At 43.0% G+C, this 27,331-nt stretch overlaps 1 protein-coding gene across 2 annotated transcripts in view; it reads left to right on the forward strand.

Annotated features, from left to right (window-relative positions):
• The first annotated feature begins 2,022 nt into the window (after positions 1-2,022).
• The window catches only part of Ap1ar (adaptor related protein complex 1 associated regulatory protein), a 31,532-nt gene continuing 6,223 nt past the window's right edge, over positions 2,023-27,331 (forward strand). The window contains exons 1-6 of one of the 2 annotated variants that reach the window (XM_032897349.1): positions 2,024-2,358; positions 18,377-18,425; positions 19,213-19,239; positions 21,044-21,069; positions 25,003-25,099; positions 26,441-26,539. In XM_032897349.1, coding sequence (XP_032753240.1) covers positions 2,282-2,358; positions 18,377-18,425; positions 19,213-19,239; positions 21,044-21,069; positions 25,003-25,099; positions 26,441-26,539 — 375 coding nt within the window. In that variant the 5' untranslated portion in view covers positions 2,024-2,281. Of the gene's footprint in view, positions 2,359-18,376; positions 18,426-19,212; positions 19,240-21,043; positions 21,070-25,002; positions 25,100-26,440; positions 26,540-27,331 lie in introns of both variants that reach the window. The other variant, XM_032897350.1, reaches the window with a different exon arrangement.

The following is a 27,331-nucleotide window of genomic DNA, read 5'->3' on the forward strand; positions in this document are numbered from 1 at the left end:
TGCACCACCATGTCCAGCCTATTTCTAAGCTTAAATTAGCAATTATCATGGTGGCACATGAAGTTTCAGGAAATACTACAGAGGGACTGGAGATATGGGTTAGGGGATCTGACCTGGGCTCCTAATACCTACACCTGGTGACTTATAACCACCTGCAATTCCAGCTCATGTTGATCCAATGCCTTTTTTTCCGGCCTCCATGCATGGGCATCTGTATGCATGTGGCGTGAGAGCACACACACACCTTTTAAAAGAAGTAATATAGAATATTATTATTATCACCATTATATCTTGTTACTTTCCCACAATAGCAGTGTCTGACAAACCACAGGACAGCACCACAAGCAAGGGTATGCTGATATCCATAGAGCCAACAGACAGACTTCCTATCCTGGATCCACTACTTAGCACCTGCCTCTGGGAACCCTTTGCTCTGCTCGACATTTGTACTTCTTTGCCTTTTTACAAAGGTCCTGTAAGTATAATAATGCAGTATGTGAGCTTTACGAACTGGCTTTTTAGGTTAGTGTAGCTTTCTGCAGACTCATTCACTCAAGGTATGTATATCCACTACGGGTAATATCTATAAGGTGCATGCACCCGCTTCCTTAAGCACTTACAGTTCCATTTCCAAGACTACATGATTAATATTGATTTCAGGTACTGGAAGAGAGAAGGAAAATGCAGTGACTATTTAGGAAATCATTAAGCCATTTCACTGGCACTCAAGGAGCTGTCAGTTTGTCTACTTGAATACCAAAGGGTCAAGTAGACCAGTTAAGTGCTAAGACCGAAATCGTGGTTGGCCTTGGTGGTAAGAACCAGCACTATGAGTAGAATGCTTTATTAGTAGTACTATTTTTTTTCAATGTAACTATTTCACTCACATTAAAGTGGGTTAAAATAGTAATTTCTGGTTATCAATGAAGCATGTTATCCACAGGACTAGACATCTGTGAAACCATGCCTTATATCCAATCTGGGTGAGAGCAGGGTTTCATTTCATAGACATGGTTGGCCAGGAACTGGCTCTGTAGACCAGGCCGGCCTCCAACCCACAGACATACTTCTGCTTCTAAAGCTACCTGATGTCCGAGACTGGGTTTTAGGGTAGCATTTGAGGACATGGATCTTCACCCCAGCCTTGCTCTCACGCTGGAGCCACGTATTTGAATTAGAAATGGCTTGTTCTCCTGAAAATCCAAGACCTTTTGCTGATTTCCTGGTTCTCATATCTTCTCCACCTAAAATTACTTTAACCTTTACCACCAAAAAAAAAAAAAAAAAAAAAAAAAAAAAAAAAAAAAAAAAAAAAAAAGAAAGAAAGAAGAAGGAAAAAAAGAAAGAAAAAGAAAAAAGGACAGGGTCTCCGCATAACCTCCAACTTTAAAAGTGTATCTGAGGTTGACCTTGAATTTATGGCTCTGCTTTCATCTGTCAAATACTGCGACCGCAGATTTCCCACCATACTTCTACCAACCGAGCTACATTCCCAAACTTGAATTTTTCGTTTTTAATAAAAGAAAATCTGGCTAGTAGTACAGTTAAGTGTTTCTCCAGTACGCTGGCAGTATAACGAGTATATGCTGCCACGCAAACGAGAATATTTGAAGAATTTAAAACAAAACAAAACCTTCTTGGTGTATTCTAAGTAATGGCAATGAGTTCCTAGTCTCTACCTCTAGCTCTGGTGCAGTACTGGAACGCATTCGTTGGGTAACTTGCGACCCGCTGCTGCAGGGGAGGAGGCTCGTGTGCTTTAGGTACAAAGTTCGAAGGCTAAGCTTGCGCTCGACGCTCCCTGCACTATCCCCATTGCTTGATAGCAAGTGACGAAGACGCCAGACATGACACACAGAGAGGGCAATTCACCACACATCACCTACAACCAAGAACAGCGCCTCCTGCCAAACTGAGACAGCCAAACCGGAAGCTAGCGGAAATGACGCACGCGCCAGCCGCCGGAAGCGGAGCCGCCAGAAGCGTGTCCAATGGGAACACAGAAGCGGCAGGGGGCGTGGCGGCGCGGGCCTCCCGGGGCTGCCGGGGCGGTGACCGGCTCGGGCGGGTGGCAAGCTGGCCATGCGGACGGCTGGCGACCTGGGACCCCACGGCCCTGCGCTCGTCCCTCGCGCCGCGGTATCCGGGAGCCCGCGGGCCTAGCGGCGGCCTTTGTTCCCTACATCGTCGTCTGCCGAGCTCCGGCCGGCGCGGATGCAGCTGCTCCGCCTGGGCTCGCGCTCGGGGCTGGAGGGGGAGCGGCAGCTCCAGGCGGCATGCGATGGGGAACTGCTGCTGGACGCAATGCTTCGGGCTGCTCCGCCGGGAAGCGGGTCGGCTGCAGCGAGCGGGCGGAGGGTAAGCGGCAGCGCAGGCCCGGATGCCCGCCCGGGGATCGGCGGTGGTGGTACCCCCGCCCCCGTGCATGATCCCTGTCCCTTAAGACTTACCTCGGGAGGCACGGCTCCTGTAAGCACCCCGCACTGCCGTCTGGACACACCCTGCTTTGACTTACTGCCGAAGCGTCGGTCTCTGTATTTGGTCTTCCTTTTGGGCCTTGACAGAACTGGTGAAAATCTGGCCCCAAGGTTGATGCCTCAGGTGCATTTTAAACGGAAGGCACTTCTGCTCCAGGCTCTGGTGAACTCTGTTAGGTAAAAGAGCTACAGGATCACAGTGCACCCTGGCCATTTAAGTGATTGGTGCGACTGTTTGTGAATCTTTTAATAGTAATACTTAGAATTTTGAAAAGGAATGCCCCGCTGTGATTGCTATGCTTGGTAATCTAATCAAAATAAAACCTAGCATCACTTCTCTTGTGTGAAAGTGGGATATGCTTAAGAATTCTCTATCTGCACTATCCAATAGCAAAATTGTATGATTACTGTTCTATCTTTATTTCCTTGAATAATGAAGTAAAGAAAAAAAAACCGGGGGCACATAGCATTGATGTTGATTTTATTCTTCCTAAGTATTTCCCAGAAATTTAAATCTAGAAGCAAAAAACCTAAGCCAGCCAATCTATCTAAAGAATATTCTGTTTCTTACTTTCTTAAGCATTGTGCCAAATTTTGAGCCAATAGCTTTGTATCACGAAACTATCAGCATACACAAACTGGAAACAAGTGATTTGTAATTCGAATCTTTGAGTCATGGATACATTATGAAATGATTCACTCATCAAGCAGTGTGTCAAAGTACTTAAGGTGTTACACTGTGCACCCCTAGAATGGGAATGGGTGGACTTAAAAGATTTCTACTTAGTTTGGTGTTTTGATTTTCCTGATTTCGATACTGTTACTTTCACAGGCATGTGACAGCTGTTTTGCATTGTGATCCAAAATCATGCTCTTCTAAGTATTATATGAGTGAACTCATAAAGCTGTAGAAATGGGCTCATGGAAGAACTGGACATTACACCATCTTTGGCTTTATTATCATTCCTTGGAAGGCATAACAAACTCTGGGAAGGAGTGTTTTGAATTCTGTGATGGACAATATGTTCTTGTATTTGACTTTGGAGTATGTTACCTGGGTTCTGTAAGAACCTTGGGTGTTTTTTTAACAGTGACTTTACAAATGATATTTTAATTAGACGCTATTCATTAAAATTGTGGGTTCGACTGGTTGAGCACAGGCTTGGCAGCATAGGGTAGGGTAGCAGGATGAAATCATGTGAGTCACGCGTATACTGTCTGTAGCTATGTTGTAATACTTGATCGTGAATATGTACTTTGTTTTTGACTGACACCTTGAGTAAGTCCTAGGGCCTGTGGATGCTGACACCTAAGACCATGTGATCAGTATCAGTCCTGTTTCTTGTCATCTGTAAGCACAGGTTTCAACAGTTCCCTTAGTTGAATCTTTCCATAATCTTAGTGTTTAATATTAGTTTCCACAATTCCTCGCAGCTTCCTGGAAGCATGCAGTAACTTGCACAGTAATAGTAAACTGCCTTTCAGCTTAGCCGCTGTTAGTTTTCCTTTAGGCATGCATCTGGACAGTTAGTGAGTACGCGTAAAAGTGGAGAAACGGGTAATCACAAAAGTGTGCGTTGATTTTATGTCACTGAACTTATCATGGCTAGGAAGAAATAGGACATCCTGACCTTTGTCAGGATCATTTAGTCTGGACTCCACAGGGTGGGGGGTGCCTTGTGATTTGAGGCCTGATTTCTTAGCCTTGCACATTTCCCAGGAGTCTCTCAAAATGAGATCACTTACTCCACACTACATAATATCAGCAGTACAATTAGCAAACATACTAGAGTGTGCTCTGGTATTTTATATGCTAGGATAACTGTTGGCCAGTCCAAATACCCAAACAAGTGCTAAGGTGTCTTGGAGACCTTACTACCAAGAAAAAAAAAAAATACTGATATCCCAATGGGTTAGCCGCCTTCTCCAGAGCTCCACATGCTGGCCAGTCGTTTTCTGTGAACAGTACTAGAACTCTGTGTGTGCTACCTTGCCTGACTTATGCGGTGCTGGGGCTCAGATCTAAGGTGTCTTGCATTATGAGGAAGCACTCTCTAACTAAGCCCAGCCCTACGAGTTACTTGTCCTTGGATGGGTTCTAAGGAAGCTAGTTGTGTAGTATGTTAATTCCTGTTTTAGATGTCTATGAAATCGCCCATCCTGGCGTCAGTTGAGTTGTAGTATCACTCACACAGGTGTGACCATGTCTGTGGCTGAGGTGTCAGCCCCTTGGATTCTAGCAGCAGAGTGGCTTCCAGGTAATAGCTTACAAGTTCTCAGTGGTTTGCTTTTCCTTTCCTAGGGAAAATGGCTTTAGTACTTGTCAATGTTTAGCTACTTCTCTAGGCTGGGCAGTATCGTAAATACTATACGTTACCTTCCTTATTCTTTTGCACACTCCTGTCAAGAAATAAGTGCTATTGAAAATTTAGCCCTCAATCCAAAATGCATGAAACCAATTTCTTATTTTAAATAGGAGTTTGGAGTACGTCTATAGACAACAACACTCTTAGACAGTGACCCAAGTTAAGGTATAAAAGTGATTGTATTTCATATACATCTTGTATACTTGAAGGTGATTTTATACAGTATTTTTAGTCCGCCTCTGGCTTTTCACTGTTTGCTTTAGGTAGCATAAGAATCTTACTGTTTTACCCAGACTGGCTTCACACTCTCCTGTCCTGAAGTCAAGTATGGAATTTCCACTGTGGCCTCATGTTGGCTCACAGAAGCTTTCAGAGCATAGGGCATTTTAGATTTTGAACTTTCAGATTAATGGTGTTCAACTTGTACATGTGTTACAGACTGAAAACCAAAGCTTGAAAGTTTAACTTGCCTGAGATAACAGAGCTGTGATTGCAGTCAAAGTCCCTCTGAAACCAGAGCCCTTATCTTTAACTGGTAATAGCTTGCGGCTCTTTATTTTGTAGATAAACATCTGGTTACCCTCTGTGTGGGAACTGTCCTGAACCCTGTTGGTGAAGACCTTATGAATAGCTCAGCACCGGGACCCTGTCTCATGTGACAGGCTTGGTGAGGCTGTGCACTGACTGTGTGACAGGCTTGGTGAGGCTGTGCACTGACTGTGTGACAGGCTTGGTGAGGCTGTGCACTTGGTCTCTGCAGCATAACTGTCTTCTCCGTTTTTGTTCCTTTCCTGGCCTGTCTTCGTTTTTCTAACTATCAGATAAGGGTGTTTTTTGTTTTTTTTTTTTTTTGATGGGCCCCCCCCCCCCCCGAGCTGGGGACCGAACCCAGGGCCTTGCACTTCCTTGGCAAGCGCTCTACCACTGAGCTAAATCCCCAACCCCTTGATGTCTTTATTTAATTTCTCTGACATGTATACTGCTTATCCCAAGGACACTTCAGCCATTCATGTTACTTCAGCCACTATTCCTTCATGTACCTTTTTAGCCGACTAAAGAGATGCTCTTGCCTTGGTTCTGTTTTTATCGTTTTGTTTTTTTTTTCCTCCATCTTTATTAACTTGAGTATTTCTCATTTACATTTCGATTGTTATTCCCTTTCCCGGTTCCTGGCCAACATCTCCCTAACCCCTCCCTCTCCCTTTCTCTATGGGTGTTCCCCTCCCCATCCTCCCCCCATGACCGCCCTCCCCCCCCAACAATCACGTTCACTGGGGGTCCAGTCTTGGCAGGACCAAGGGCTTCCCCTTCCACTGGTGCTCTTACTAGGATATTCATTGCTACCTGTGAGGTTGGAGTCCAGGGTCAGTCCATGTATAGTCTTTGGGTAGTGGCTTAGTCCCTGGAAGCTCTGGTTGGTTGACATTGTTGTTCATATGGGGTCTTGAGCCCCTTCAAGCTCTTCCAGTCCTTTCTCTGATTACTTCAACGGGGGTCCTGTTCTCAGTTCAGTGGTTTGCTGCTGGCATTCGCCTATGTATTTGCTGTATTCTGGCTGTGTCTCTCAGGAGAGATCTACATCCAGTTCCTGTCAGCCTGCACTTTGCTTCATCCATCTTATTTAGTTTGGTGGCTGTATATGTATGGACCACATGTGGGGCAGGCTCTGAATGGGTGTTCCTTCTGCCTCTGTTCTAAACTTTCCCTATTCCCTGCCAAGGGTATTCTTGTTCCCCTTTTAAAGAAGTAGTGAAGCTTTCACATTTTGGTCATCCTTCTTGAGTTTCTTTTTTTTTTTTTTTTTTTTTTTTTTTTTTTATATTAATTATATATAAGTACACTGTAGCTGCCTTCAGACACACCAGAAGAGGGCATCAGATCTCATTACAGATGGTTGTGAGCCACCATGTGGTTGCTGGGAACTGAACTCAGGACCTCTGGAAGAGCAGTCAGTGCTCTTAACCCCTGAGCCATCTCTCCAGCCCCCCTTCTTGAGTTTCATGAGTTCTGTGCATCTAGGGTAATTCAAGCATTTGGGCTAATATCCACTTATCAATGAGTGCATACCATGTGTGTTTTTCTGTGATTGGGTTACCTCACTCAGGATGATATTTTCCAGTTCCATCCATTTGCCTATGGATTTCATGAAGTCATTGTTTTTGATAGCTGAGTAGTATTCCATTGTGTATTCATTCCTCTGTTGAAGGGCATCTGGGTTCTTTCCAGCTTCTGGCTATTATAAATAAGGCTGCGATGAACATAGTGGAGCACGTGTCTTTGTTATGTGTTGGGGCATCTTTTGGGTATATGCCCAAGAGAGGTATAGATGGGTCCTCAGGTAGTTCAATGTCCAATTTTCTGAGGAACCTCCAGACTGATTTCCAGAATGGTTGTAACCTTGGTTCTGTTTTAACCTCCCCCTTTACACACTGTGCTGTCCTGTCTCCTTGTTGACTGACTTCTGCCGTCTGTTTCCTATGACTGGATTCCAGAACTCCGGAGTCTTGTTTTCTCCTATGGCAGGCTGATGAGCTGTATGGAATTCATGTTCAGCATATATCCATTTGTAATTCATGCATATATGCTCAGCATATATCCATATCTGTAATTCACATTTTGTTCTCAGCAAAAACACATTAGTGCAAATAGGTCAGAAAAAAAGAACATTAAAGACATTCTAGTTTCAATACAGCACATTCACAAATCTTCATATTAAAACTTTTTGGTAAGTATTATCCTTCATTTGAAAATAGTGTTGACCCTGAAGTGCCAGCCTCGGTCTCCTCAGTTCTCTTATTAACCCTCTTTAGCATCCTGTACGCCAGCTGAGCTGTTACCCTGCTGAGGAACAGTATCGTCTCACCTTTGCTTCATGTATACCGTTTTGCCATAATAGGGGTTGCTAAGACACAGGAAGCTATGGTGTCAGTAGTAAGGATTCGTTGTATTAGTGTACATGTTTATTGGCTTTGAAAACCACAGATGAAAGATGCTTCTGAAATTTCTCAAGTTACTTTTCACAGTAGTGGATCTTTAAATGGATATAAAAATCCCATGTGTTCTGTGTTACAGCCTAGAGACTCCGAGGACTTTTTTCTTTCTGACCTTTCATTCTTCTCATTCATATATGTATATGAGTGAATATTTCCCAGCGGCCCCCACGCCCCCAGTGTACTTTGAGATAATGCTGTATAATCTACTCCCTGTGTCTTGTTGAGTTTAGTCCTCCTGCTGAGTTCTGGAATCATCCAGTACTTACTGTGTACCTTTAAATCCATCTTTCAATGCTGCCTTTACCTCTTCTTCTCATAGCCCTTTCTTCTCTCCTCTGTTTTCAGAGGAAATGATTACTTCTAATCATTTTTGCTTTTGTTTCCTACCTTCTTCATAGAAAATCAGTCTGTAGTCGCCTTAGCTGTGAACAGAGGGTCATTGTCCTTCCCTCCAAACCCACCCTCTCAATGTTACTTCTTTCTGTGTCACCTCCACATCTGACACAAACCTAGTAATATGTGAGAAGAGGGAATCTTGATTGAGGAATCTCCTACATCAGATTGGCCTGTAGGGTCCTCACTTTAGTGCTAATCCTAGGGTTAAGGCTAAGTATGTATCCCTCTAGATATTTGTATCTTTCCACATTCTGCACTATTTATTTCTTCTGTTTTTTCTTGTTTTGTCTCTTGTCTCCATCCTGTCTTCCCCAAGTCTATTTCTTCCCTATTTCTTCCTTGTCTTCACTTAAATAACACCCACTTACTCATCTTTTTACTGGCAATTCAAGAATTACTTTCCACAGTTTTCCGGAAGCATCACCAGCCCTCCAGAAATAAGAGCTCACTCACAGCACTGCCCAACAGTCTGCTCTCCTGAGCCCGTTCTCCTGAGCCGGCTCTCCTGAGCTCCTCTTCCCTACTTAGCTTCTGAGTGCACCATCTCATCGGTCGCTGCCCATGCTGACCCATGCTTCTGCTGAGTACCTAGTTAAGTTCCTAGTGGGTAGACGTGCTGACCCATGCTTCTGCTGAGTACCTAGTTAAGTTCCTAGTGGGTAGACATGCTGACCCATGCTTCTGTTGAGTACCTAGTTAAGTTCCTAGTAGGTAGATGTGCAAGTGTTTGTTGATTCTGTGAAGAGTTTCTTAAGTCTGTCACTGCCTCACAGGCCTGGCTTTTGGTCTCTGATACTTCCGAACTGCCCTTTCCCATATTTGGGGATGGGCTGATTTCTCCTCTCCAGAGTGATTAAAACAACCTTGCTTGTAATTTACCCCATTTAACTATAAAATTAATTTTTATTGACTTTCATGTTCTAAATATTAATACTTTGCTTTGCCCTTTGCTCAGTAACTTAGGAAAGGAAGAAAAAGAGAAGACTGGGTTCACATAAGAAAAGAGGTCACATGCTTCACTCTCCAACAGGAGATGATGGGTGATGTCAGGTGATGCCCACAGCGTGAAAGCATCAGGCTGGATCTCCCTCTTTGTTACTCGTTTCCTCTAGAGCAGCCTCTTGTTTAGCCTTTTCTGTCTTTGCCTTGACAGAGGGAAGGTCTGTCTCCACTGTCCTTGCAAGGCGTAAAGTAATTTTCTGAATATCCATTCTAAAGCTAATCATTCAGAAGGCACTGTTAATAGTAGCTGTTTTTACTTTATGATTACCAGTTCTATATGGGCCTGCATAGATACCCAACCAATAGAAAAACAGCATAGACCGTCCAATAGCTGCAGTGGTAGATATAAAACGTGATGAGGGATTGGCTACAGTGGAAACTAGGTGCCTCTCTCTGCTGTGGGCAAGCTTGTGACCCAGAAAAACCAACGGTTTGAGTCCGAGTACCTGGTCACAAGGTAGCCAGGGCGGCAGCTCGGGCAGCTCACTGAGGCAGAGACCCGTTCCCGCAGGCGTAACGTAGACCTGTGTTGACATCATCTCATCCCTTCAGATTCAGGTGAATCTCCACTGAAATGTTTGATGTTGGCTGGAAAACAATGCCGTGTGTCTTTGTCGTGATAGCTTTGACAGGCATATGAGTTATAGCCTGGCCTGTCTTCTGTGTGGGCTGGGAGAATGTCTTGGATGCTTTGAAGTTTTTGTAGGCTTTGGAATCATTTACCTTGCTTGCTGATCATTTATTTACAATGTTTAAGAAAATGTGAAGGATTGTCTTACTGTATTTCACCAGGTATGATCTAAAACATGTTGAAAAAGAACAATACCAATGTAGTTTTGAGCTTCGTGGGGTTTTATTTTTAACGTAACAGAAAAGCATAAAGAGCTACGTTTTCAGCCCACTGTCAACAAGATTTAAGGTTACCGTAGTATCTGTCCTGACAACAAGGAACCTCCATTTCTTATTCTGAGCTCTTTTGTTAATATTCCATGCACCAACCACAGCCTGTCTTCTGCTTCTCTGCCACTGTCTCCGTGTTGAGCCGCATCCGCATATTTAGTAGTAGAGTAAATACGCAGGAACCTGTCTCCTGTTGAGACAACTTTCTAGGACACAGGACTCTCTATAAATCACCCAGGATGGCGCTGAGCGGCAGAGCCTTCAAGCCAAGGAGGGAAGCACACTTGTGTTTTCCTTAGTGACTGACTGCACACCCCGTGCTGGGTGCGTTTGGTTACACGTTACTTTCCCCCTCCCTTTTCCCAGAGCATGTGCCTGAGTTGGTGAAAGTTAAATGTACGTATGATGTGACCCTAATTTCTTCACAGCTCAGCCCTGTGTAACCCCCGCTGTGTTTCCGAGGACTTCCCTGGCTTCTCAGGTTCCTTGCATCCTGGGCTTACCGTGTTTACTTTGTGTGGTACCCACTCACACACTGTAGCACATTCTGATTCTGACCTGCTTCCCAGCATCTCATTATCTAATCCTTCCAGATCAGAATCTTTTATCTGCTGAGTATTTGTTTATCCACTTCTCCCGCGACAGCGCCCTAATCCAGGCTATCATTGCTTTATCCATAGCCTCAAGTTGATTGCTTGCATTATTCATGCCTTCACTCTCCTCATCCTCTCGCAGCTCCCTCAGACTCTGTGGTTCCTGGCACTTGAAGCAAGCTTTTTATGCTGGTTTACCCTGCTAGGTTTAAGGGAAGAGTTGTATTCTTGTTCCTCAGTAATTACTTTAAATACAGTAAATATTAGTCATATACATTTGTTTTTGTTCTCAGTGATTTCAAAAAGTGTCCAAACTCTCATTTTCATACCTGATCATCCACTCATTTTGCTTCCTGTTGTAGCATATATTGCATTAATATACCATAATTTATCTATTACTTTATTGATGGACATTTCTGTTACTTCAAGGATGGTTGTGTTCTTTTGGGTTTTTGTTGTTTTTGTTGTTGTTGTTGTTGTTGTTGTTGTTCTGTTCTTCCTTCTGCTGCTACCATTACTAGGCATTCTAATATATCCCTCCCTACACCCATACCAGAGGTTCCCGGGAATGGAGTTACAGGTTCATAGCTTATGCAGATCTTCATCAGTACCAAATACATTAAAGTTTATGCCAGTTTATACTTCTACCCATAAGGGATTTTCAATGCTCCACTTTCTAAGTACCCGCAAGGTGCCTTTTCCAACTTATTAATGTGAAATGTTGCGTGTTTGTACGAGAACTTCATTATAACCCTGTGTGCCTGTAGCAAATAGAATGTGTACTTTTTGTTTAAATATGAGAAACTAGGGATAAGGAATAGGAGATGTTAAAAACTGCAGTGGCTCTTTTTAACCTCAGATAAATGGAGAGCACCCCTGTGGTCACGGGAGGACTCTGCCTCGGTGCTCACACCAATGACCACAAATGAAGTACAATAAAAATGAAATCCGTATCAGAGATCAACTTGACAGGGTAATTCTGTGCACTGTGAAGAGGGTAATGGCTTTGTCTTAGGACATAGCAGACACTAATAAAACTGAAGTGTTGGTACAAAACTAGACCACAGGAGACGGATAGACCACAGTAATCTTCATTAACAAGGTGACTGCGTCCTGCCAAGTTGGAAGAATGGCTGCTTTACCGACACAGGGCAGAGAGAGCAGTTGTTGTTTTCTGTTTTCGTCTAGTTCAGATACCCTCCCTTCTCCTGCCCCTTCCCCTCTTTTTCCTTTCCCTAGTTCAACTACCCAAGGTAAACAGCAGTGTCTCGTCAGGAACAAGAATTCATCATTCTGGGGCTGGGGATTTGGCTCAGTGGTAGGCGCAAACGCAAGGCCCTGGGTTCGATCCCCAGCTCCGAAAAAAAAAAAAAAAAAAAAAAATTCATCATTCTGTTGATTTTTGCTGTGGGTGGGACCTGGGTGCCTCCTGACACTTACTGTTGCCATCTTCTCTTATGGTTTGCTAAAAAATCATACCTCCACGGATCCTGAACTTGGGAAATGTCTAATGGTTCTGGTGTATTATCATCATAAATGAAATTAATTTGAAGTTGAGTAGTTTGGCTCTTACCTGCTTTCTTTTTTTTTTTTTTTTTTTTTTTTTTTTCCGAGCTGGGGACCGAACCCAGGGCCTTTGCGCTTCCTAGGTGGCGCTCTACCACTGAGCTATATCCCCAGCCCCTCTTACCTGCTTTCTTATATATTTGGTTGTGAGCCTAGCCTTTAATGGCTGAGCCATCTCTCCAGCCCTCTTACCTGCTTTCTTAACTGTGTTCTTTCTCTTAATCCTACTGTTTGTAAAATCTATATCGAAGAAACACCATTGAGTATCTGTTCTCACATTCTACAAATAGGAAGGCAGAGACTAAGGGTCTCCCCTTATAAGCATGATAGGGGGAAAAAAAAACCAACAGATCTTCCATTCTGGCTTGAACTTTTTTTTTTCTTAAGTAGATTCAGGGACTTTTGTATAATCTGACCCACTTACGTGCTAACAGTAGTAGTTCTAAACAGTAGGATGGCTGGTTTGTTTTTGTTTGTTTGTTGTTTTCTTTATAGATTGTATGATTCAAATTATCAGCCCAGGCTTTCTTTGACTGTTGGCTAGCTGTTTACTGCCAGTGCTCGGTGAAAATGGTATGAAAAATGTAGTCATGTCTAACGCACAGAAGCACTTCTGGGGATGGCATTACATATAAAATGAATATGCTTAGACTCAAAACTGCACACTTAGTACTAGATGTGTGGCAATGTGTACAGCTGTAGAATTGATGAATTAAACAGGGAGGAAAATCGAAGAAGATCTGAACGTTTGGCACCTCTAGTCATGAATCTATGCCGAAGAGCTTAGATCCTGGAGGAGGCCCTTCAGTCGCCTTTGTACTGTCTTTAGGATCCAGGTCAGTTTGACATCTCACAGCCCTCCATATTCAGACTGGGTGCGTTTCAAGTGCTTGGTAGAACTCCTCATTAGTGGCTGTCATCCTGGACAGCAGAGATCTCTCTAGGGTAACAAGAGCCACAGAGTATAGGGGAAAGCAAATTTCTGAGACACATGTGAGAATTAGCTCAGTTCAGGGCCTAGTCTGTGTACTTGGTAAATGTGAGTCTATCTTTACCGTGTTACCGCCTCACTCTCTCATCTTGGCTCATGTCACACATAGCTGGAAATCAAGTTAGTGAAATACTGAGGTTTTCCCTTAAATTTAAAACAATTCTTGTACCTTTGTGAAACACAGGATTCATTTGGTTGATTTATTTAAACGTGGCAGATTGTTTTAGGCAGCTCTGTACATGGTTTCTCTGTGTCCCAGGCTTTCACCTTTGGCTGTGTTTGTTCAGATATAGAACATTAAGTTATAAATTTTTAATTTAAGTTGAGAAAGCTGCTTGGAAAGAGTATAGTAATTGTCTTTCGGTAAGGGTGACCTTTTGCTTTGAAATGACCAATAGGGTAGAAGGTGTTGGTGTGGTCTTGGAACAAAGACCAGCATGCCAATGTAATTGACCTGCTAGGGGCAGTTTGATTTTAGTCTATTTCTAACTTACCAAAATTTAACTCAATTTCCCCGTCCCTCCCACCCCAAGAACTAATAGTAATTAGATATAAACTCCTTTAAAACTCTAAGAATATACATATTATATATATTCACTCTGTTCCAGAGTGAGGGGAGGGACTGTCAGTCATCCCGCTCCTAACCCACCCATCATTAAAATACCACACTAACCTTTTACCACAGTTGTTAGCGTCCATATACATTCAGGTCGTAACGTGAAGTTCAAGTATGGGAGGGGGAGATGCTGGCATTACTGTCTTTGCCTATGACCAACATTCCTTGGGGGTAGTAAATAAATCATTTCTTGAATCTGAAGCAAGAAAGAAAAGAAAAATACTTCCTGTAGTCTGGAATGGAGAACAAGTTGTTCATAAGCAGTGTCTGAGACAAAGCTGGATGCCTTTGTAGGGCCGCCTCTTAGGGAACTCTTCTCCTCATCTTGCCCTTTCATCTCCAGCTCTAGAGCACCCCACAGGGGACTTTCGACTGACGACGTTTATGTTAGTGTTGTTAACTTGGCAATAAGTAGATTCTCACAGACTCTTGCTTCATGTGGACGTTGATCTCCTCATCTCTGACAGTTCATTTTGTGATTGCTGTCCACTTAAGAACACGTTCTGCCAGCCTTGTCTTCAAAGGACTTCTCAGTTCTGTCTGTTATCACTGTGATCCTAGCCACTGCTATTCTTCTTTGTGCTGCCACAGTGCTTGCTAGTTGGCCTCTCAAAGCAGTAAATCATCTCTTAAGATCCCCTAGGGAAGTTCTTTATACAGCTGAGGGCTTCTAAGAACATCTGTGAAGAATCTGGAAGATGATTGCCTTCAATATCCAGTGAGACAATGAAGGGTTGTTAATGGTTACAACTGTGGGTGGCTGAGGAGCCCGGTGATTGACCAAAGCTTCACCCCTTACAATGAAGTGAGCCGGGTTGTTAATGGCTGCTAACAACCATGATAAAGGTAATGTGGCACTTTAACCATGGGTAGGTTAGGAGCCCAGGTGATTGACAAAGCTTCACCCTTTACTCTGGAATAGATTGGTGAGGTACAAAATAAATAGTCAGGACAGCTCCAAGTGCTGCAGCCAGCAAGGAGCTGGACCAGCTGTCTTGCTCTTAAACCCTCAGAGCTAGCTCACCAGCACCTTCCCGACCAGGACCAGCTCTCCTGAGTGCTGTTACTGGTGAGGGTCAGGACCAGCTTAGAGTTGACTTTGAGTTGGCCCAACCCAATAGCTGTGGCATCTATGAACTGGGGCATGTGAACGGGCTGGTCCTGCAGGATCTCCATAACATGGGCAACATCAGGATATCTGAGAGGAGTGCCAGCAAGAATCTAGTATTGATAGTGTGGCAGAATCCAGAGACCTCGAATCAGACCAATGACTCATTGCAGTGGATATTTCCAAGTAAAGATGTGTGGACAAAAGGGTGCACTCTGTGGTACACTGCCACTGCACAATTGTTCCACTTCTAACCAGTGTTTTGGTGTTTTATTTATATTTATTTTTTATTTGCTTTTGGGGGAAGGCTGCAAGAGTGGAGGGCAGACACAAAGGGTCCAGGAGATGAGTGGGGAGCATGATGTGAAATTCACAAAGAATCAATAGAACGTTTTTTAAAAAATCAGAATAGCTTTTTATAGGAAATACTAAAAATATATGTCCCAAATTTGTTAGATTTTTAGCAGTCAGTAGTATGAAAGACTTGAATCTTGGTGTCCTTCTTTTGCTTAAGTGATGGGGTATTTAAGGGCTCTTCCCGTGAACTGATACATTGCCTGTGCACTACAAAGACATCCTTGAAATGGTACTTGAAAACATTTGCCTTTCTAACCATGCTCCATTTGGAAAACTTGGAGAACAGCTCTAGTTTTTATATGGGTCATTGTTGGCAAAATAGAACTGGTCATCTTGAATACTGCACATGTCCATGGGGGCTCTAGGAGGCGCCAGCAGTGTTTAAATAAATAAGGGCATCCATAATTCATCCCAATATATACATATACTCTGATACCCATTTGTGTTTTAGAAAAGCCCCATAGTAAAGCTTCTCTTAAAAAAACAATGCCTGAGTTTGCCAAATTGCATATTCATTTTAACCAATCAATATGCTCTTACTACTGTAGGAGGCAGTAAATAGTCTTTGTGATAAGATTTGTCTAATTTAAATGAAGCCCTACAGATCTTAGGAATATATTTTCAATGTTTGTTTTCCAGAGAACTCTGAACAAATCAAATGAAGTCTAGGTGTGCATAGTTTGTCCAGTCAGAGTCAGGCAGGAATGCGGTGGTTCTCACTGTAACCAGTTGTGGCTAGAGAGGCCAGAGACGGTTGACTTAAGTCATGTAACCCAATGTAAGAGCAGTGCAGTGCTTACTCTGTGGAGCTTCGGATGCTCTGTATTATCTTAATATTGCTGAACTTTCTCTCGTCATTTACTCCTAGCACTCAGCAGGCCTAAACAGGAACAGTTTAGTCAGTCAAATTGTTCAAATGGTTACATGTAGAGAAACACTGGAATACCAGAAGCAGGAATCCTACTGTCAGAACACAGTTCTTCTAGAATGTTCAGCTCATTTCTGGTTTTGCTTGAAAAGCCGAGGAGTAGAGACCCCGTGTAGCTAGAGGATAAAAGATACTGTATTTGTATCGGAATATTCCATTAGCTTTTTAAAAAGACAATATAAAATCTTCTACTTTTTACCAATAATCTGGAGAAAGGGAAGGCACAGAGCTATGTATCACATTGGTCTGTTTGATCAAACTACCCCCGGAATACAGATTAAAGCAGGAGAAAGGGCTGACCTTGGCACTCTTTAACTCATGGGGGACATATGCCATCACATCGGGGCCGCCAAGCTCTCGGCTGCTCTTCTTCTCTTTACTCTGTTCAGGACACCGGTGCCTGGGATGGTTCCTTTATACAGTTTGACCCAATCCAGAATTCCCTGGGAAGGGAGTCCCAAAAAGTTGTCTAGATTAGGTTAGTCTGTGAGTGTGCTTGTGAGAGGTGTCCTTAATCGTGATAAGATGGAAAGACCCGCACTGATCTGGGCACCTGCATTTCATGGCCAGGCCCTGGGAAGGAGGAGAGGGAGAAAGCACTAGTGTACACAACTCGGTGCTGTCTGCTTTCCCTGGGTGTGGTGTGACTGGCAGCTTCTGGTTCTCCAGCTTGTCTCCTCCACAGCGATGGACTGGAACCTGGAACAGAGCAAACGCACCGCTCTCCGTTAGTGGCTTCTGTATGGGTGTCTCATCACAGCAACAGGAAATGACTAAAACAAGCTCCTGCCATTCTTTAGGGAGACGCTGCCACAGGCTCCAAGTGCTTCTAAACCCAGTCAGTGGACAGTGAAGATCAGCTGTCACATCTGTCAGATAACTTCTTTGATGTTTTTATTGTCAGTTGCAATGCTTCATTTTCTTACTAACTCTCTAAGCCACCTCCATGCAAAAGTACAGAGCATCAGACCTGACTCCAGAGATCTCACTATTCAAAGAGGTCTTTTCTGTCTAGTACAGCCGACAGTCGAGCTATAAGACCTAGCGGTTCCTATGCGAGGCTCTTCCCTTTATTCATTTTGGCACCGTAGAGGGAACTGCTCCTGAGTGAGAGTCTTAAAGATGCCTAGTTCTCTCTCAGTAGCACCAGAATTTGAGTTGGCCATGTCTGAGATGAACTGGAATTGCAGTAGAGCATATATTGTTGGTGCAGACGTGACAAGGAAGGTGCTTGTTTAACTGCGTCTAAGTGTCAGAGAGACGTACAGAAATAAACGGCCAAAGTAAAAGGAAAGGTTTGCCCTACCCCACGCCTTCAAAAAGTTAATCTAGTGGGCCTGTATGAAGTCTTTCCTTCTTTCATTTGTGAAGGCATAAGAAAGGAGCATGAAGCCTTCATAGACTACATGGCCCATTATTGAGAGGCCTGGCGATGTAGGCAAAGCTGGGTTAGGCTCCCAGCAGCCCTCCCGCCTCAGCCTTTAAGCCATGGTGTTATAAGCAGAAGCTGCGGTGGCTACTGTGGCTGCTGCTCATCACACATTGGCCTGTGTTGTCCTCTCAGAGTTGTGAGGTTTCACATAGGTTTAAAGTGTAAGGGACATAGTCGTATATAATTTAGTATGGCCTTTTGTGTGCTTTTAAAGGGATTTCTGGTTTTTTGACGTGTTAGTTAAAATAATAATGGATTTCATTGATATTTTCATACAGTGCATGTGATTTGATTATATTTACGTCCATTTTTAACAAGATATCTTACTTATATAATAAAATGAACTAAAATTAAAATTGCTATATTCTGTTCTATGGAATATTTGTATAAATTAACTTATTATTACAGTCTAAGTAAACATTAGTGCCAATAAAAAGATTGGTTAGTTAGCTAAACTTAGGATGAAGTTTAAAAATCTAAACTATTTATATATATATAGTCTTAAGTAAATTTGGTTTGTTTTTAGAAATACAAAGTGCTCTATATTAGAAAATTTACAGTTGTGTGTTGTAGGAATATGTTTATGCCATAATTTTAATTCAGTTTTAGACTTAGTTGTGATTTTTTAACATCTTATCTTTTTCTTCCTAGATCAAAGTATTTTAGAACATGCCCAAGAGGAGAGCACTTGACCATAGAGGTGAGTCCTTGAGTGTTGGGTGGGATCCGAAATACCAGAATTCTGTTTTACACATATGAGACTTTTGCCTGCACTGTGCTCCGTTCATTTTGTGCATACAGTACCCCCTGAGACCAGGAAAGGGTGACAGTTTCCTAGCAAGTTACAGACTTTTGTGAGCCACCATATAGGTGCTGGGAACCGAACCTGGGTCCTCTACAAGAGTCACAAGTGTTCCGAACTGCAGAGCCATCGTTCCAGCTCCTTGTTATTTTAAGATACTAGAGAAGGATTTAGACCTACGTTTAGTATGGACTAAGTATGAAAAACTAACTGTGTATTTGAATGTTGTTGGTTGCTTTTTGAGGCATGCCTCGTGAGTGGTAGAGGTTAGACTCTGGCTGACATCCCCATCCCTCTCACTTGACCCTTTATTTTAAGGCAATGTCTCACAAGGCCATACAGGCTGACCTAGAACTCACTCTGTCTCCAAGGCTAGCCTTCAGCTTTGCCTCTCCCTGCCTCCCCCTTCAGAGTAGCTGAGATCGCAGGTCTGAACCATTAGGCATGGCTCAGTATTGTAGATTCTGATAGACAGAAATAATTTTATATATATGCATGCTTGGGTTGGCCATTTTGCTGACTGGAATATATGACATGTGCTGATCATAAAAGGCACTCAACTTCTTAGGTCCCTCATAAATATAAAGTTGTATTACTTTAAGGCTAAAAAGAGTGTTGTTTCTCGTGAACAGTGTCTACTAGACAAATATCATCCCTCCTAATGGTTGTGTTTCTGTCTTTTCAGTTTGAGAATCTTGTGGAGAGCGATGAGGTAAGTGTCTGCCTCAGTTTTCGTTCTTACTGGTTGTTGAATTCGTTGGACACTTTTTGTCTTGCTTTTCACTCCCCATCCGTTCTGCAACAAAAAGACCTTCTAAAAGCAAAGATTTGCATCATCCAGGAGGAGTCCAGAGACCTGTCCAGCCTTTATTTTCCTAGTGAAGCAATACCTGCCTTCCATGGCCGCCTTCCTTCCCTTCCCAGCAGTCACTTCCATCTCCTTCTCCTTCACAAATGAAGCTTCTTTCAGGGTCATACTTCACCCCCACTTCTCCTTCTCAGAACAGCCTGAGGCTTGCTTCATGTTTCCCTTTCAGTGGTTGGCTCCGGGCTTTTTGTTAGTCCGTACCTTGCTGACCAATCTCTGCTGTGCTCTGCTCGTGATGATCAGGTTACACCCCATCCTCTTCTGTGATGCTACTTCCAACATGAGTGTGGACCATCTAGAATTAGATTCCTACTGCCAACTTAGTAATATGTTTTAGCTGACAGACATTTGTAGTATAAACATATAAGAAATACTCATAAACCCAAATAGTCTTAAAAGAAACTGAACCCATTAATTTCTTTTTCTTCCTTTTAGATGTATTTCTTAGTTCTATTCACTGCATAGATTTGCTGCACATATGCCATGTGTGTGGTACACATATGCCATGTGTGTGGTACACATATGCCATGTGTGTGGTACACATATGCCGTGTGTGTGGTACACATATGCCGTGTGTGTGGTAGATCTCTGTAGCCGGAGTCACAGGCAACTGGGAACCACATTGTGTGGTTGCTGGGAACTAACCTCAGATCCCTCTGCAGGAGCAGTACTGGTCATGAGCACTGAACTGTTTCGCCAGCCCCAGTTCATTCTGTAACTGTAATGGTTCAGAGTCCCCATGAGTGCTGTGAGCAATCCCTCCTCCTAGCGAAACCAAGAGATGGATCCCTGAAGCCTTGGTCACAGCATCTTCATGCCTGAGAATTCATAGGTTTAGTTCATATTTTTCTATAAGCAACTGTTCTTAGCATAGACTGCTGACTGTGAGCTCACTGTCAGCATGCTCTATCTACCCCACATCTTCTCTGTACAAGACAGATCACGCCTTCCTGTGCTTAGGAACAGCAGAAAGCAGTTACAGGCCATATTTGGGGTGTTTTGTTTTATTCTAAGGCAGAATCTCCATGGCTCAGGAATAATTTTAAACAGTGAGACCACAGAGCACAAGCAGCAATGGCGAAGGCTCCTCGTTCGGCCTGAGAAGAGGGCACAGTGGTGCCTGTTGTGCCTTAGCTAGGACCACAGTCCTTGGCCAACTCTTCAGTTACGTGCTCTTCTGCATGCTTTCAAGTGGTTAGGAAGTCTGAGGTACTGACTTCCAGGGGAGGGCTGCAAAATCCCTTCACCAGGCCTATACATTTTAAACCCTTCAACAGGCCTGTACGTTTTAAAGCTTTGGAATCTGAATAACAAAGGTCAGTCACAAATGTGGAAGACACAGTCAGTGTGTTGCCTTTCGTGTCCTAACTGTGAGGGTTCATTCGATACATAACATGTCTGTTTAAAAAAAAAGTTAAGAAATAGCCAACAAATGTTTTTTCTGTAATGGCATTTTGCCTTTGGAAATAGTGAAGTTTTTTTGTTTGTTTGTTTGTTTGTTTTAAATCCTTTTAATAATGAGATTTGCTTACTGTGACAGAAATAGGTAAGTAAAAAGTATTTTTGATTAAATGAAAATTGCTTTGGCTTGCCTTAAGTAGTGAGTTCACCTAGTGAAAATTCTTTTACTTGTTTAATTTTTGTGCAGGGGGAGAGCCCAGGAAGCAGCCATAGGTAAGGTTTATCAAAACAACAAAATGTGTAAGTGTTGTGTGACAAAACTTCCTGGGGAGATGCAACACACACATCTGCTCACTCCCACGACAGACCAACGTATGGACTCCACCTAAGTCAATGAGTTTTATTGGGGTTACTTACAGGATTATGGGTGAAGGGTTACATACAGGAGCAGAAATGACTTAAAGATAGCAAAGCCACTCTAGCTAGGTAACAGCTCCCAAAGCTGGGAATCTGGAGTACACTGCACAGCCTGCAGGTAGCTCAAAGGGTTGAATCGTGTCCTCAGGTGCCTCAGGTGGTTCATACCTCCTGTAGGCAGCTCATCTGGTGTCAGAGTCTTCTTTGCAGTAAGACTTATCTAAGAATGACTCTTAGTTTTTTCTTACTCTGGCAGAGAGGGGCCTGGTGAATCTGGTCAGTTTCAGGGACTTCCTGAAGTTATTTTGACTTGTTTACCTTCTTATTTAAGAAGCTTCTCCTCAGAATGGATTAGAACTTTTAAACAACACATGTGAGCTCTTCAGAGTCTTATCACAGTCTTCAAGACACTGAGCATTTTATGATTTAGAAACAAAATTTTCTCATTACATAAAAGTAAGACAAATAATGCATTTCCCCAAACAATATTTTGAATAGTAAAAAAAAGATGTATATTAATTTCTCAGATTTTTTTTCTTTTGGACTTAGGTTATGAATCATTTAGTTTTCTTAAAGCCTCTTAACATTGATAACTATTTCTTTTTATATTTATTTTACCCCCTTTTTCTTCTTTTTGACATTCTAAAACATTCTTCGAATTAAAAAACTTTTACAACTTCAGAAGTAACTAAAACCTTGGAAATATAATTTATTTACATAACTTTTTATCTGCTATTAAAATTGCATAGACTGCTTGAAAAAGAAGCATCTTACCTTGAACTCAAAAGAAAGTTCCTGGGCTGAAGCGATGGCTCAGAAGTCAAGAGCACTGACTGATTACTATTACAGATGACCCAGATTTGGTTTTCAGCAGCCACGGCGTTTACAATCATCTGTAACTCCAGTTCTAGGGAACCTAAAACTATCTCTGGCCTCCCTAGGCGCTAGGTGTGCAAATGGTGCACAGACACATATGGAGGCAGAACACCCATACACATAAAATGTTTTTAAAACGTTCCTAGTGTCAGTGTAGTTGTTTCCTCTTTGTTATTTTGTCCTTGCATTTTTTTAGTTTAGCAAACCTTTATTGGGCAGCTGTCCATGTGCCAGGCACTATGTTACATATTGGACTTAAAATCAAGTGTAAACTTGCTGTGACATTGCAGATCTGTAATGGCAGCACTGGAGCCACAGAATCAGGTGACCTGGACGTATGATAGATAGACACACGCGGAGGAATGTCTGGGCTGTGTCCACCCTTAAACAGAAAGATGACAAGGCTGAGTGGTCAGATGCTTGCCTAGCCCGTGCAAAGCCCTGGTTTAGTCTAGGCTTCAGTGCTCTCACTCTCCCCATCCCCCACCTCCCACCTCTCCCTTCTCCGTGTGTGTGTGTGTGTGTGTGTGTGTGTGTGTGTGTGTGTGTGTGTGTGTGTGTGTGTGAGGTGAGAGGAGAGAGAGAGAGAGAGAGAGAGAGCAGAAGAAAGTATATTTTACTGAAAGATCCTGGCGATTACATTTCAATATTTCAATATTAGGTAGCAATTAAAACAGCTGTTATAGAACATACTAATAAACCTAGAGAATCCCTGTGACCCAAATGTGTATGGGGAGCTGTGTCCAAAAGGACTTTTTTAAAATAAATGATAACTGGGTTGATCTCTAAAGAATTAGTTAACAAGTATTGTTCAGGCAGAGACACCTTCACAGATAGTCAAAAAGTGTCCATACAGAGTGAGAGAATCGCTTAGAAGGGAGCTCTGCCCTTCTAAGAGGAGACCATAAATAATGACAGAAATGTATGCCTTGCTTTCAGTGAAGGTTCTGAAAAGACAATAAAAGACACAAAGTTCCACCCCAACCAAGAAGCTGTTTGCAGTTGATACCTGCTGGGAAGGGGAGAATCAGCTTTCCCTGGAGTGTCGCTGTTGGGTATCAGCCACACTCCAGGACAGGCGCCAGGCCAAGCCCAGGAGTAATTGACCAACACAAAACACTCTCTGCCTTCTTTTTTTTTTTTTTTTTTTTTTTTAGCTTTTTCTTTTCTCTTTTGCCGATTTTCTTTTCTCTTTTTTGTTTTCTTTTTTCTTGTTTTTTTTGTTTATTGGTTTTCTATTTTAGCAGGGGAGGAGAGAAAGGACATTAAATTGAATGGAGAGGGTCAGGGAGGCATTGAGGGAAGGAAAGAATATGTTTACAATTATATTGTATGAAAAATGTGTAAGTAAGCATTAGGTAAGCGCTTAATAAACTCTAGGGCGTCTGTGTTGCTGTACTGTGCTTCGTTTTGAGACATAGTTGCCTGGAGGTGGGATCCTGATTTATGTAACTCGGCCTGGCCTCAAGAGTTCCTGTGTAGTTTAGCCTGGGGTGAGCTTTAGATCTTTCTGAATGCTGGCATTACTAGCCTGTTGCTGTGCCCAGAGGTAACTAGCTCCGTGCTAGGGCACTTATCTAGTAGGCACCAAGTCAGGGTCAGGTCAGTGCGTTGGTCGCATACCTGGGTTGCGGGATGATAGAGCAGGGTTCTCGGAGCATAGGGAAGACTGGTGGGAATTAAATAGGCACACAGGAAAGGGACTTTCAGAATGGTTGAAAAGTGATAGAGGCAGAGAACCAGAGAACTTAGGAAGGCAAAGGAGAAATGAGAAGATCCAGACACAGGCCGGGTTAGAGGGGACGCTCAGGAACTTGAGTCAGATGGACCCAAGTTGTTTGATGTGTTTAGCAGCATAGAAGCCGCTGGTCACCAGAGTTACTGGAGTGATGGCAGCTGGTGTCTGCAGGGACCGAAGGAGTGAGCTGAAACAGGGCATGGAGACAGGAAGCAGGCTGGGTAGCATGGTGCTGGACCGCCTGTATTAAGTCCCAGCTACCGCATGCTTGTCTTAATCTGGGTCCATCTCATTTCCCTCCCGTGTCATCTCTGTGCTTACGTGGAGGAGCTGCACGGGGTAAGCACCGAGGTGCAGGCCGTGGACGTGAGGGAATCTCGAGATAGTGATGGCCTCAGGTAGGTCATCTTTAGGAAGGGAAGGAGGAATACAATGAATACACTGAAGTGGAAATGAAATGAGGTTGCCCTTAAGAATAAAAGAGCTTGAATAAGAAACTTAAAGTTACAGAGTAGTTAGTGTAGGTGGTCACCTTGTGTAAGTTAAAAGACTTGCTGGAGGCTGAGGGCCAAATTGTTACTGCCTTTTTTCTAGCAGCCCACAGCAGAAGGGGCTCAGAGTGGATGAGCAGAGTGACCAGTGTAATGTAGGAACGTGGGAAGGTGTGCAGAGAAGGGGATTCAGACCTGATATGAGAACGTCCTTTCCTAAGTGGAAGCCAGGAGATTGCTGTCTTTATTGGCTAGTATGGGGAAGGATGCAGGGCCCGGGGAGCCCTGGATCATTGGAAGGATTAGTTCTGACTGTGAGCACTGAGAAGAGAGTAGAGCACACTGAGGCTACACTCTGGTGAGGTGTTGGGGGTGGGGGAGGGTAGCCGAGGACAGCTGTGGCGCAGAGCTGTGCAGAGCTGTGCAGAGTCTGTAAAGGGAAGCACACCACCTCACTGACAGAAGGGTTTTTGCGTTGCAGCTTATAGTTTCACCTAACAGTTGAAGCTGTGTTCTGTTGCTTTTATATATATATATATATATATATATATATATATATGTTTAGCAGTAAAATTTCAGCATTCCCTGGCTTTTGGAGTGTTTTATTTCGACTCAGGTTCATCAGAAGGGTTCTTGTTTTGTTTTTTCCTGTTCCCTCCCTCCCTCCCTCCCTGTTTTCTCTAGGCCACTTACTGAGGAAGAAATCGTTGACTTACAAGAGAGGCATTATGACTCTATTGCTGAGAAGCAGAAAGACGTGGATAGGAAAATCCAGAGGGAGGTAAGTGGCCTGCCCTTACCTCAGGAAACACATGTTGTGACCCTGTCATAGTAAGAGCTCGTGTGATGTCACATGACAAATCTAGAGGACTCTTAAATGCAGTTCTCCGTTCACTAGTAGACGTGTCAAGCAAGAACAAGTACTTTTCTAGTCAGCCTAAATCATGATGTTTCATGATGAGCTGTGTTTAAGTTTTCGTGTCTTGGGTTTGTGTGTTCTCGGTGAGCCAAGTACGGTGAGCAGTCATAATCTGTACGTAAGTTTATGGAGATGGCCTGTAATCACGGCCTCAATATCACTGAGTTAAAGACAGTCAGTTTATGTCACTCCACATTGAAAAGCCATCTTCGAGCTGGGCATGGTGGTATGTGCCTATAATTCGCAGCCCTCGAGAGGCACAGGCAGGAGCGTGTGAGTTTGAGGCTAGTCTGTGGAGCATAGCAAGTTCAAGGACAAACTATATAGGGAGGCCCTGATTCGGTATAAAGGTGCTGGGTTCAGTCTGAGTACCAAAAGGAATTGTTTAAAGTAAAAATAAAAAACAGAATGTTTACTACCATCTATGACTCACGAATGTGTTAATCTAATCTACACATTATAGCTGACAGTACTCGAAAGAAAAAGGGGGTTAGAACTTGATTTAAAATGCAATTTTAATATAAAGTTAACAGATTTAAAGTGCAGTAACTTATCACTAGGATTTTGTGTATGCCATTATGAATGGTAAGAATTTAAATCATGGGGCTGGAGAGATGGCTCAGCGATTAAGAGCACTGACTGCTCTTCCAGAGGTCCTGAGTTCAATTCCCAGCAACCGCATGGTGGCTCACAACCATCTGTAATGGGTTCTGATGCCCTCTGCATCTGAAAACAGCTACAGTGTACTCATATAAATAAAATAAATAAATCTTAAAAAAAAAAGAATTTAAATCAGAGAGCAGTTTTGAATAACGAATACTAATAAAATTGAGAAATGTGTATAGATGTCTATTAAGTGGAAAGACAGGAATCTGGGAAAAGCAGAGATGTGATTGACCTTGGATTCAAGACTTTTCGATATGTGAGTGCCAAAGCCATTGCTGTCAGGGTATTAACATGATGCCTGAAAATGAAAGTCAGTGCGTTTTTCTACAGAACACAGTGATGACTTACATATCCTCTTGGGTATTTTATAAAGGAATTTGAAATGAGCAGCTACAAACATACCAATTTCCATATGCTTGGTAGATATCAATTATTTTCAATGATTTATGTTTTGTTTTATAATCAGAATAGCTGGTTTTCAGAGCAGCTAGACAGGTTCTGGTTTCTGTTAATCCTTATCGTTTTGTTCATGCACAGTTAGCCTTACAAGAGGAGAAGTTAAGACTAGAAGAAGAAGCTTTATACGCTGCCCAGCGTGAAGCAGCCAGGGCAGCAAGGCAGCGAAAGCTCCTGGAGGTGAGGGGGCAGCCCCAGCGCACACCAGGGTTCCTTCTCTCCTTGTCCCCTCTGACAGTTCCACTTGGGACTTCTCCCTACAGTCAGTGCTCCTTGTTTAGTAGAGGCTGTACTTACGCGTATATTCTGTGGAATCCCAAAGGCAGATTGACCTTTCTTTCTCTTCGGGAACCTGTGCTGTCTATGTAAGTGTAGCTTCAGGTTAGCAGCAGCTGATTGTTCTCAGTTCAGATTCTTTTGGGGAAAGAGCTGTGTTTAGAGGACAAATATTTCGAAATTAGCCGTCAATATAAATTCTCAAGTATTTTAGTGTATGTTCATGAAGACTTTTCAAAACAGTTTCTTAAATGGTAAGACTCTTACTCTTAATATAAGACAAGCTATATGCTTTATGGCTCACTAGGGGTATTGTCTGATTCTCAATTTCTTACGTGTTTGAGACATTAAGTGTTAGTCGAGAAATCTTTCCTTTTTTTTTTTTTTCCGGGGCTGGGGACCGAACCCAGGACCTTGCGCTTCCTAGGCAAGCGCTCTACCACTGAGCCAAATCCCCAACCCCGAGAAATCTTTAATACGTTATCAGGGAAGACAGCTTTACCATCTCTTACATGACATGGGAACAGAGCATTTTCACATACTCGACAACTAACAGTAACAGAGTTTTATAGAACTAGGTGTCAGAAACATTAATGGGAAGGAAAGGTCTTAGTTTAAAATATGCAGCAGTCTTAGGAGAAGGCGGCATTTGAGTCCCCTGCCTCAGAGGTGAGGAGGTTGAAGGGAGGCTCTTCC

Source organism: Rattus rattus, chromosome 3, assembly GCF_011064425.1.
Source record: "Rattus rattus isolate New Zealand chromosome 3, Rrattus_CSIRO_v1, whole genome shotgun sequence".
Classification (NCBI taxonomy): domain Eukaryota; kingdom Metazoa; phylum Chordata; class Mammalia; order Rodentia; family Muridae; genus Rattus; species Rattus rattus.